The sequence below is a fragment of the Staurois parvus genome, unplaced genomic scaffold, assembly GCF_062004578.1.
Source record: "Staurois parvus isolate SC_StPar_1 unplaced genomic scaffold, SC_StPar_1.0 ptg000920l, whole genome shotgun sequence".
NCBI lineage: Eukaryota > Metazoa > Chordata > Amphibia > Anura > Ranidae > Staurois > Staurois parvus.
In genome coordinates this window covers 29,984-42,246 of record NW_028318716.1, presented here as the reverse complement: position 1 = coordinate 42,246, position 12,263 = coordinate 29,984, and the positions used below count along the sequence as shown (strand labels likewise).

At 48.1% G+C, this 12,263-nt stretch overlaps 1 protein-coding gene across 1 annotated transcript in view; it reads right to left on the bottom strand.

Moving 5' to 3' along the window:
- Positions 1-10,134: 10,134 nt before the first annotated feature.
- QARS1 (glutaminyl-tRNA synthetase 1) overlaps positions 10,135-12,263 on the bottom strand; it is a 28,218-nt gene continuing 26,089 nt past the window's right edge. Inside the window, exon 11 of the mRNA XM_089656596.1 lies at positions 10,135-10,348. Coding sequence (XP_089512722.1) covers positions 10,298-10,348 — 51 coding nt within the window. The 3' untranslated portion in view covers positions 10,135-10,297. The remainder of the gene's footprint in view (positions 10,349-12,263) is intronic.

Here is a 12,263-nt window from a genome sequence, read left to right as displayed (position 1 = left end):
GTTTGCATGTTCTCCATGTTCACATGGGTTTCCTCTGGGTGCTCCAGTTTCCTCCCACACTCCAAAGACATGCTGGTAGGTTAATTGGCTCCTGTCTAAATTGTCCTAGTTTCATCCCTGGCCATGTGGGATCTCCTGCATGGTGGGGGTTGGGGAAAGACCTGGCAACCTACCCTGTAAAATAATTGCTAAGAGAATTCATGGAAGACGTCGCTTGTGAGTGACGGTCCATGCAATCGCCAAGGGTTGGATACGACTGAATAGATAGATATTACTAGTGGCGGCGATCAGCAACTTATACTACGATCATGCAGTCTGACACTTGGGGGAACTAACTGCCACTGACATTATAACAGTGATAATAGGCACTGTAAGGTTCCATGCACACTGGGATTACAAAAGCTGGCAGTTCCCTTGGCAAACAAAAAACGCTGATACAGAGCATATTTGTACACCGTTTAGGCGAGTTTAGCATTTTTTCTGCCAGAAAGCTCCAATCAAAAACGCAAGGATTTTTTTTTCCTGCTTCTAAACGTTGAGATTAAAATATGCCTCTAAATCGCCCTAATGTGCAATGCACACAGGATAACACTGATCTGCTTCTACAGGCGAAACACAAAATAGAAGCAGCGATTTTTAAAGCCAGTGTGCATGAAGCCTCACTGAGCTAATGACACTGGGCAGGCAGGGGTTAACATCCAGGGCAATCAAGGGGTTAAATGTGTGCTTACAAAGTGTTTGTGTGTGTACTGTGTGCTGCTTTTACTGGGGATGTTGTTTTCATTCCTTGTTTAGCAAGGATTAAAAAAACAACTCCATCCCGTCACTGAATACAGCTGTGTTTGCATTCACAGAGCTGTGTTCTGTGATACGCAGAGCCGATCACCGGGTCCCAGCATTCAATCTTTGGCAGGGACACAGTGATTGGCATGTGCTGTGACGAATTACAGCAGAGCTGGGCCAGCGGGCGCGTGAACCTCCTGCCCAAGTGTGCGGATCATGTACTAGGTACGTGATCTGGCACAGAACAACCGTTTGCCGCCGTATATGTACATGGTGCAGTCGGCAAGCAAGTCGGATAATGTTGGGGTTGTTACTTGTAAAGCAGGGGTGTCTAACATTTTGACTTTCCTGGTCCACATTTGGAGAAGAGGAATTGTCTAGGGCCACACATAAAATATGAGGTGGTATCAAAAAGCTTCAAGACTAGTTTTGTAACACACCAACAGACGGCAGCAAAAGTCTTTATGCACAGTCACATGGAGCACCGACCTTCATAAGTCACTGTGCCAAAAGACATCGTCCTGTGTTCATCGGGAGATGTGCAACTGGTGCTATTCTGACCACAAGCGTTACCACGTCTACTACTTCATCATGGACAGAAAGAACAAAGATCAAATTGAAATTCTTTGTGAAACGGGGCAAATCTGCCACAGAGACATGATCTGATTCGGCAAGTTTATGGCACTGCTGCAACAAGTCGTTCCAGGTGTTTTGAACTGGTGTTACCACAAGCGTTACCACGTCTACTACTTTCCCATGGACAGAAACTTAGAACAAAGAGCAAATGTGAAATTCTGTGTGAAATGGGGAAAATCTGCCACAGAGACGTTTGATATGATTCGGCAAGTTTGTGGCGATGATCAAGAGTATATTTACCACAAGGCAAAAAGGCAGTTGCCTAGGGTGGCATTTTTCAAGGGGGCAGTGCCATCCCCTGAAAGAAGGAAAGGAAGAAGAGACACGCGCAGCACGAAGACCATGTGGGATCTGAGAGAGGCTGCGGGCTGCTTGATGGTGTATGCAGAGCCTGACTCTTGTTCCCGGGGAGCCGTGAAGGTGGGTGTCTTATCTTTTGCCAGGGTGGGGGGGTTTGCCAGTGTATGGGGGGCAGTGGTAGTGGAAGCCTCTCTCAGGTGGGGGTGGGCAGGGGACTGGGGTGTTGTTGGTCAGTGTCAGGCTGTCTTTGTGGGGAAGGGGGGTGTTGGCTGGTGTCAGGGTCTCTCCATGGGGGTTGTGTTGCCTAGGGCAGCACGAAACCTAAATACACCACTGGCGATGATGCAACAAGTCATTCAAGGTGTTTTAAGTGGCATGCACACTTCAAGAGCAGAAGAACATCACCAGAAGATGAGAGATCAGAAAGACCTTCAACAAGCTCAACCCCCAAAAAAATGACCACTTCCCAAAGATGAAGATCCAACTCAAAGGGCGCCGTTTTGACAACATCGCAGAGATCCAGCGATTTTCCCAGTTTCACGTTTGCTCTCTGTTCTAACTTGCTGTACATGATGAAATGGCAGAGGTGGTAATGCACGTGGTCAGAATAGCACCAGTTATGGCAGAGGTGGTAATGCACGTGGTCAGAATAGCACCAGTTATGGCAGAGGTGGTAATGCACGTGGTCAGAATAGCACCAGTTATGGCAGAGGTGGTAATGCACGTGGTCAGAATAGCACCAGTTATGGCAGAGGTGGTAATGCACGTGGTCAGAATAGCACCAGTTATGGCAGAGGTGGTAATGCACGTGGTCAGAATAGCACCAGTTATGGCAGAGGTGGTAATGCACGTGGTCAGAATAGCACCAGTTATGGCAGAGGTGGTAATGCACGTGGTCAGAATAGCACCAGTTATGGCAGAGGTGGTAATGCACGTGGTCAGAATAGCACCAGTTATGGCAGAGGTGGTAATGCACGTGGTCAGAATAGCACCAGTTGCACAAGTCCCGATGTATACAGGATGATGTCTTTTGGCACACTGACTTATGATGTCGATGCCATGTGACTGTGCATGCAGCCTTGTGCTGCCATCTGTTGGCATGTTACAAAACTCTCAAAACTTGTTGATACCACCTCATATACTAACAATAATTAGGATAACCGATGAGCAGAAAAAGTCCAACATATCAAAAGTTAATGATCACTCACATAGATAATACACCTAGCTGGGTAATAAAACCTCATTTTTTTGGTATATTTTCTATTAAAGGGGAGAACATAAAACTAGTGCGATATTTGAAACTGTTTTTGATAAACTAACACATCAGTATCTGGTTGGATGGATGAACAATTCTCAATGAATTCTCAAGGTGCTCATCAGTTGTTTTGGTATTTTTGTTTCATCCTTAGTTGCTCATCAATATAGATGCTGCCAAAAAACTGGTGAATGGATGACATGAATAAGGCGGGATTGTGAAGAGTGGGAGAGTTTTCTTTGGGAAGATAAAACTCATAAAAGTCCAGTAAAGAGACAGTCTAATTTTTCTTCGGCCACGTGTTCGCTAAGTGTAAACATTTTTACAAAGACTGCTCCCCCCCAAAAAAAAATAAACATTTTTAGATGATTTTGCCATTTTGTGTTGGGCCGTCTTGGACCATTGGTTGGACAGCCCTGTAGTAAAGCATTAAAACTGGTGATTAATGATGGGCTACATGTTCGAGTCGAACATGGGCCGTTTGTGTTGGTATGGGCATTTGGTGGGCTGTTTGCCCGCTGCGCCCCACAATGCACTGCACCCTGACCATGCATTGTGATTGGTCAAAGCAATGCACCTGACCAGAGATCAGGTGCAATGCTTTGGCCAGTCACAGCACAGGATGATGTCACAAGGGGGCGGAGTGAACGCCACCCCTTAGTGACATCATGACAGTATTTAAAGCGGAGTTCCACTCACCCTGTCAAAAAATAAGTCAGCAGCTACAAAAACTGTAGCTGCTGACTTTTAAAAAAAACAGCCACTTACCTGTCCCTTGATCCCGTGGTGTGTCCCCCGCAGCCCGTTTCACCGGCCGTCCTGTATTCCAGGAGGCCGGCATCTTCAGTGTGGACACTTGGCTGTGACAGCTTGCGGCTTCACAGCCGGGTACCCACTGCACATGTGCGAGTAGCGCTGAACTTCATGAATGGTCCTGTAGTCTTCTGGGATCTGTCACGTGTCCCAAAAGACTACAGGGAGGGAGGGAAGTGGGAGCGGGTACCTGTCAAATTCGGGTACCCGCTCCCACCCCCCAAAGGTGCCAATCCTTAACAGGGAGCGGGGGAGCAGTCCTTAAAGTGTAACTTCCCTTTTTGGGTGGAGCTCTGCTTTAAGAACTGTCATGGGGGCGCAGCTGTCAGAAGGGCCGGAGCCAGCACAAGCGCACAGTTTTTGTATTTTTAATAATGGACTTGGTAACCTCCTTGGCGGTATGATTATTTCCGATTTTTTGTGCTGAAAGCGGTACCATTTTTTTGCATGGAAATATGTAGTTTTTTATTGTAGGCTGTATATCTCGAAACGCAACCGTTTGAGAGAACCTCACACCCAAATTTTAGTGTGATCACCAAATGTTTTAATAGCTTTTCATGCTTTTCTAGGATATGCTGTGATGGGAGTCACTTTGGGTGGGGGGCCCATGGAACACAGCCCCCTTTGGAGAGGTGGGGAGACCCCTGTCTCAGCTCCCCATATCCCTATTATGTGTAAGTCACCCTGTGCCTGTTAAGGGTACAGGGTGAAATGTCCTGCTATGGAGTAGACATATATAGGTGGGGTGTTGTTCATTGTTTACTGCCACATGGTTGTCCCATTGTTCTATTGTGTCTTGGCTGGGAGCAAACTTTTATGGGATGTATGTGTTTGTGTATTGGCTTGTTGGGGGGCAAGGGGGGTCTGCTGTGTGTCTCTTGTTACTGAATGTATTGCCCCGCCCTGTCTATATATCTTGTATCTGTTTTAAAATAAATCAGTCCACTTCCTGTTTTAAGACAAGTCTGGTGCGGTCTCGTCTTTTATGGTCAGCGGTGGGGTCCGTGGATCTGTGTTCAGACAGGGAAGCGGGAGTCTAACAGAAATACCCTAGTGCAGTCGGGGTCCAGTTCCGTTCATATGCGACAAATAAAATTTTTACATTTTATACAGTATACAGCTTAGTAGTTGTAATGCCTGTAAAATCCCAATCTGAGTTTTTTCATGTTGTATTATTATACAGGATTTATATATAATATTATTATACAGGATTTATATATATTATTATACAGGATTTATATGGCGCCAACAGTTTGCTCAGCACTTTACATTATAACGGAAGACAATACAGCAACAATACAGTTCAATACAAGAGGGATAGGAGGGCTGGGAGCTTACAATCTAAGAGTAAATAACATTGATTATCTGAACTACAATAATGCCTGAGGCGGGATATATTATTAGGTAGGAAGTGAACATGTTGTCCCTGAAGTTGATGTTTAGGAGCAGAAAAAAATGGACAAGTGTAAGAATTTAGGCAACTTTGACAAATGTAATGGCCAGACAGCTGGATCAGAGCAACTACAAAACTGCAGCTCTTGTGGGATGTTCCCGTTCTACAGTGGTAAGGACTGACCAAAAGCGGTCCAAGGAAGGAAAGCTGGTCATGTGTGGAGAAAAGGCTGGCCCATGTAGTCCGATCCAAGAGAAGAGCTACTGGAGCTCAAATTACTGAAAATGTTAATGCTGGTTTTGATAGAAAGATGTCAGAACACACAGAACATCGCAGGTTGTTGTGTATGGGGCTGGGTAGCCACAGACCGGTCAGGGGGCCCATGTCGACCCGTGTCCACAGCCAAAAGCTCCTACAATGGACACGTGAGCATCAGAGCTGGAGCACGGAGCTATGGAAGAAGGTGGCCTGGTCTGATGAATCATGTGTTCATTAACCACTTCGCACCAGCGCCTCCCGGTCCTTTAAGTTTCAGAAAACGGGGGGTGGGTAGGATTTTAGGGTCATGTGACCACCCCGATTTGCCATCACATGATTGGAAAAGGTCCCGATCGCAAGGGGAGATTGGGACCTTTCTGTGAGTTATGGACATATGTGATGGGAGCTCACAGGGCGCACGCTCTCAGCACATATGTATTTTCTAATAGAATGCAAATATTATGCAGCCACTCAGCCTCAAGGCCGCATATTTGCGTGCGCTCGACGTCAAGGGGTTAACATCATGTGGATGGCCAAGTGTATGTGCATGGTTTAACTGAGGAAGAGATGGCACCAGGTACTGTGGGCAGAAGGCAAGCCAATGAAGGCCAGGATCTGCTACTGACAGCTTGATGCCACATACCACAGCATACTGCCAGTGGTCCAGCAGAGTCCCTGCCTTGATTGGTCAGGGATGTTTTCGTGGCAAAGGAGGGACCTACTCAAAATGATGTGGGCAGTCATAATATTATGGCTACTTGGTGTATATCATAGTAACTAATAAAGGGTAGCGTGTGTCTTTACTACTTAACATTTTCCTGACTGCAAAGGACACAGAAAAGTAAAGCCACGCTGAACTTTCAATTGAAATTCGCTACATTTATTTCAGGTGCATAAAAAACAGGTGTGCAAGGCGTGGTGAGGCCTAGCCCTGGCTCATTGGCAAGTGTCAGACCTCTGCAGAGAGACCACTGCTTCCACACAATGAGCAAGGGTTTCCTCTCTGCAGAATGCTGGCAGGGGCCAGGCTTTTCTACATGGGCTGTTGCTGCTTTCTAATAAAAACTCTAAGGCCTCCTTCATACAACCCTAAAGTCACATACAACAGATTCCAGCCGCAAGCATCAGCGTAATGCTGCTGGAATGACAGGTGCACGTGAGTGGCAGGGGCCGCTCAGCCCGCAAAATGTATTCTAGCTGTGTCCAGGATCGGTCACCGGACCCTAACTGCAGGTATCCGCTTGGTGTGCAGCTACCTGTTAACATCTGCTGTCGGCCTGTCAATGCTTTTGTACAGGCTGAGCCGCCATTGCTATTCGCATGCACTTGTCATTCTTTCCGCTGGAATACAGTGTATGTGGCTTAACGGACATGTGAAGAAGGTCTAGGTCTTTGTACACCTTTTGTTTTGATGCATTTAGAATGGCGTTTCTCAACCAAGGTCAGCAGCACCCTTGGTTGCCATTTGGGGTTTTTTCCCCCGGGGTGCCGCGAGCATGGGACCAAGTTTGCCCTAGATCAGCATCATTAGTTGCCATGGTGCAGGAGGCCCAGCCATCAACACCATAACAACCAACAACGTTCTAGGGCCAAGATGCATGATATTTCTTTCTACAGTGAGGTGGACTGGCTTGGATTACCCAGAGCAGATGGCATGCAGGGCCACCACCAGCATTCAGAAGACATAAATCTGCCTCCATTTCCTGTGCTGCTGGAGCCAAAAGGTGGGCTCTGATTGGAGTCCCAGTGATGGGCTGACTGATGCGATGGGAAGCTGTCATGTTTTGGGGGCTTCTGATGTGATTTCACCAAGGCGGTTGTGTGCATCAGGTTGATTCCCCATTGATAATTCAAGGTTTTTTTTTTACATTTTAGACTGGGGTGCCTCAAGACTTTGGATACCTTTAAAGGGTGCCACCACTGGAAAGGTGGGGGGGAGTGAAAAACGCTAATCTAGAATGTATTTAGACTTAAAATTCAGTTGAGGATTTATTGAGATAAATAAAAAGGAGAGATCTCAGCGCACTATTGGGTAATGTCCAGTGTTACATGGCCATAAGTCCCAATAAAGTCCACGGCTAGTAACCACTTCAGATAGCAGCCACCCCAGAGTAAGCCAGCTCTGTATGCAAAAGAAAAAGAAGAGTGACGCCCTCTGAGTGCAGTATGTAAGAAAAATTTAATGAACCGCAATGATAAAACTCAATGTAAGGAAGTTAAAAAGCCCATCAGTAGACGGAATCCCAGGCTGCTGGGGAGAGTAGTGTCCCACAGTCTCTTGGTGAGTGTTGGGCAGAATCCCAGGCTGCTGGGGACAGTAGAGGGTCCCACAGTCTCGTGGTGTCAGGCAGAATCCCAGGCTGCTGGGGACAGTAGAGGGTCCCACAGTCTCGTGGTGTCAGGCAGAATCCCAGGCTGCTGGGGAGAGTACAGGGTCCCACAGTCTCATGGTGAGTGTCAGGCAGAATCCCAGGCTGCTGGGGAGAGTAGAGGGTCCCACAGTCTCGTGGTGTCAGGCAGAATCCCAGGCTGCTGGGGAGAGTAGAGGGTCCCACAGTCTCGTGGTGAGTGTCAGGCAGAATACCAGGCTGCTGGGGAGAGTAGAGGGTCCCACAGTCTCGTGGTGAGTGTCAGGCAGAATACCAGGCTGCTGGAGGCGATAGGGAATGCAGGGCTCTGTCATCCGACCGGAATCACCTGTGACCAGCGTGAACTGCAACGAGGCGGCTGTGACGTCACACAGGAAGAGATGCGGTGAACTGAAGGGACACAAGGCTATGCGGTCGGAGCTGACTGCTCCTTCTACTGGCCTGGGATTGTCACCCTCTTTAGCGGCTAGCCCCCCACGGGACGGACCGCTGCAGGACACAGTAACAGCCTACTACTTGGCTTTTTTTTTTTTTTAAACTTCCTTACATTGTGCGTTTTACCATTGCGGTTCAGTAAATTTTTCTTACATACTGCATTCAGAGGGCGCCTCTCTGCCTCCCTTTACAGCAAAGATATCTTATATACTCAAGTATCTCAATAAACCCAAAAGAAAACGGAGAAAACAAACTATAATCCAGCTAAGGGGTCTATTCTCAAAGGTGCCTTTGATATCAGATAAATGTGAGAGGTTCATGTGACCATTTCTAACTTGCAGCTTCTCAAGAGACCTTTGACTTCAACAGAATTTTTTTTGTCTAACTGAATAAATGGCATGCAGGTGTGCTGCTGGTAACTCAACTCAGAATTCTAGTGCTGCAGCTATATAAGCGACCAGATTGTAACCCAACTCCACACATCTTTAGTCCCGCCCAGATTGTAACCCAACTCCGCACCTCTTTAGTTCCGCCCAGATTGTAACCCAACTCCGCACCTCTTTAGTCCCGCCCAGATTGTAACCCAACTCCGCACCTCTTTAGTCCCGCCCAGATTGTAACCCAACTCTGCACCTCTTTATTCCCGACCAGATTGTAACCCAACTCCACACATCTTTATTCCCGACCAGATTGTAACCCAACTCCGCACCTCTTTATTCCCGACCAGATTGTAACCCAACTCTGCACCTCTTTATTCCCGACCAGATTGTAACCCAACTCCGCACCTCTTTAATCCCCAGTCTGCTGTTAGACACTTCCAGATGTATATTTCCTGGGACCTCTGCAGCTTCTGCCATCTGACTTCAGCAACTGGTTGCTCCGGGTTCCTGCACTTTGCACTGCCTTTATGATTAGGTATGACTGATGTACAGATACACCTGTATGAATTCTAGGTATAAAAAAAAGCCTTTACCACCTTAAAGTATAACTAAAGGCAAAATTTCTTTTTTTTAGTTTTTTTTTAAGCTAGTTTATAGAGTGAAGAGGGATTAGAACATCTGTCAGTTTGTATCCCTGTTAAGGAGATTCCCCCTCTTTCCTGTTTACCGATAATATTGAAAGTGAAAACATCTCAAATTTTGGGTTGTCCACAAAAATGTATCTTCCAATAGGGACGCTAGTTCTGGTGACCTGGGGGTCCCAAGCAATTCTGTTAATTTGCAGGGATTTCCTGCTTTGGCTATGGAACAGGAAGTGAAGTGAAATCCCTGCAATGGGACACAGATGGTGAAGAAATAAAATCTGACAGGCGTTATAACTCTCCCTTACTCTATCCAAAATGTGGAAAAAAACAAAACGTTTTGCCTATAGTTCTACTTTAAATCTCTACCTACATTGGCCAAGATTCTGACTAAAGGAGGAGGGCTGGCCATACACTATCCAATTTTATGTCCAATTTCCTTTAGCTTTACCTTCAACTATGTAGTGCAAGGGCCTGCCTACTTGGATACAACTGAAAATGTTGTATAGATTTGACCTCGTATTATATGGTTTTTGGTAAATCTAAAGCAGACTTCTCAAGAAAATTGTATAATGTATGGCCAGCCTTAAAATGTTTCAGAATCCCAATAATCTCCTAAATCTGTTGCATGGGATACATTCTTCCTAATCTTTTTTTAATCAATAGAAACCAATAGAAAGTTGTAGCCCAACTATATATCCGGGCAGTACAAAGTACTCCACCCATGTTGGATAAAATTCCACCCACATTTGGACACCTAGCTACCAAAGTTTGTTGCATCTTAGACCACGATGAACAGGGTATAACTGAATAAGAAAAGAAAACAGAGTTCCCCCAAATGTTCAGCAGAAAAAGAAAACATTCAACAGGATTAAATATATGCATCTTTATTTTGTTCCATTTGAAAATATTAATAAAAACCAGTTGTACTTTGGATAGAGCTTCATTCCCCTCCAACTTAAGGCAAGCAGGTTTCATGGTTGTTGTGCAGTCTTGAGTGCCTGAATATTGCTTCTGGAGTCGGTATGATACATTCAAACTTTCCCAGGGTCCTCCTTGAGGGTCACTGTTCTATTAAACACAATCTGAAACGGAGAAAGAGACATAAGAGATACCAGGAAGCAAATGTCTAAGACCAAACTGTCCCAGGACCCTTAAATATCAAGTGTATCCGTGTGTCAGGATCTCCCAAGCATGAGCGTGCTCCTCCTTCTGGGACCCTCAAGCATCAATGTACATGGTCTTGAGATCCCCCAAAAGTAAGCCTGCCCCTGTCTCAAGACCCCCAAGCATTATCATGCCTCTTATCTGAGGGACCCACAAATATCAGCCCGCCACTGTCCCTGAACCCCCAAGCATCAGCGTACCCATCCTAGTAATACCAAGGATCAAAGCAGCCTGCTCCGACACCCCCAAACGTCAGCATGCCTAATAACCTCCAAGTCTCGGCATGGTCCTGTTCCAGATCCCTCAAGACTCAGTCAGTCTTCCCCTGTCCTGGGACCTTCAAGCCTCAGCATGCCCCTGTCCTCTAAGAGTCCCATTCCTTAGGAAATTAAAGTACCAGTTTAACAATACGATACAACCCAATCATGACTTTGATGGTTCTGGTAAATGACCTTATATTGCGGAGATCCGCACACAGAGAAGCGCACATCTTACTGAAACGTGGACCTTTCACACTGTCAATCTTGGCTGAACGCATTCCCACATTTAAATATGGAGCTGCCTCGACAGCCAAAGAATTCTGGTCTGTTGTGTATCACCAAATATAAGCTTATAAAGTGGTTCTAAAGGTTTTTTTTTTACCTTAAATGTATTCTCTGAATTACGGTGAAAACCTTGTGAGTGCACCCCCCCTAAATCCCCCCTCTATACTTACCTGTGCCCGATCACGATTCAGCGCCGTGCACAAGAGCAGCCCCCTCCTCCTCCTCAAAGGGTCAGAGACAACAGCACCATTGGCACCCGATCTTGCCATTCACAGCCAGTGAGGAGAAAGTGTGCAAGTGTGTGCGCGCGTGAGCGCGCGCCTGTGAAGGAGCGTGCGCGCGCCTGTGAAGGAGCGTGCGCGCGCCTGTGAAGGAGCGTGCGCGCGCCTGTGAAGGAGCGTGCGCGCGCCTGTGAAGGAGCGTGCGCGCGCCTGTGAAGGAGCGTGCGCGCGCCTGTGAAGGAGCGTGCGCGCGCCTGTGAAGGAGCGTGCGCGCGCCTGTGAAGGAGCGTGCGCGCGCCTGTGAAGGAGCGTGCGCGCGCCTGTGAAGGAGCGTGCGCGCGCCTGTGAAGGAGCGTGCGCGCGCCTGTGAAGGAGCGTGCGCGCGCCTGTGAAGGAGCGTGCGCGCGCCTGTGAAGGAGCGTGCGCGCGCCTGTGAAGGAGCGTGCGCGCGCCTGTGAAGGAGCGTGCGCGCGCCTGTGAAGGAGCGTGCGCGCGCCTGTGAAGGAGCGTGCGCGCGCCTGTGAAGGAGCGTGCGCGCGCCTGTGAAGGAGCGTGCGCGCGCCTGTGAAGGAGCGTGCGCGCGCCTGTGAAGGAGCGTGCGCGCGCCTGTGAAGGAGCGTGCGCGCGCCTGTGAAGGAGCGTGCGCGCGCCTGTGAAGGAGCGTGCGCGCGTCTGTGAAGGAGCGTGCGCGCGTCTGTGAAGGAGCGTGCGTGCGTATGTGAAGGAGCGTGCGCGAGTATGTGAAGGAGCGTGCGTGCGCGAGCGTGTGTATGCGAAGGAGCGTGCGTGCGCGAGCGTGTGTATGCGAAGGAGCGTGCGTGCGCGAGCGTGTGTATGCGAAGGAGCGTGCGTGCGTGAGCGTGTGTATGCGAAGGAGCGTGCGTGCGTGAGCGTGTGTATGCGAAGGAGCGTGCGTGCGTGAGCGTGTGTATGCGAAGGAGCGTGCGTGCGTGAGCGTGTGTATGCGAAGGAGCGTGCGTGCGTATGCGAAGGAGCGTGCGTGAGCGTGTGTATGCGAAGGAGCGTGCGTGAGCGTGTGTATGCGAAGGAGCGTGCGTGAGCGTGTG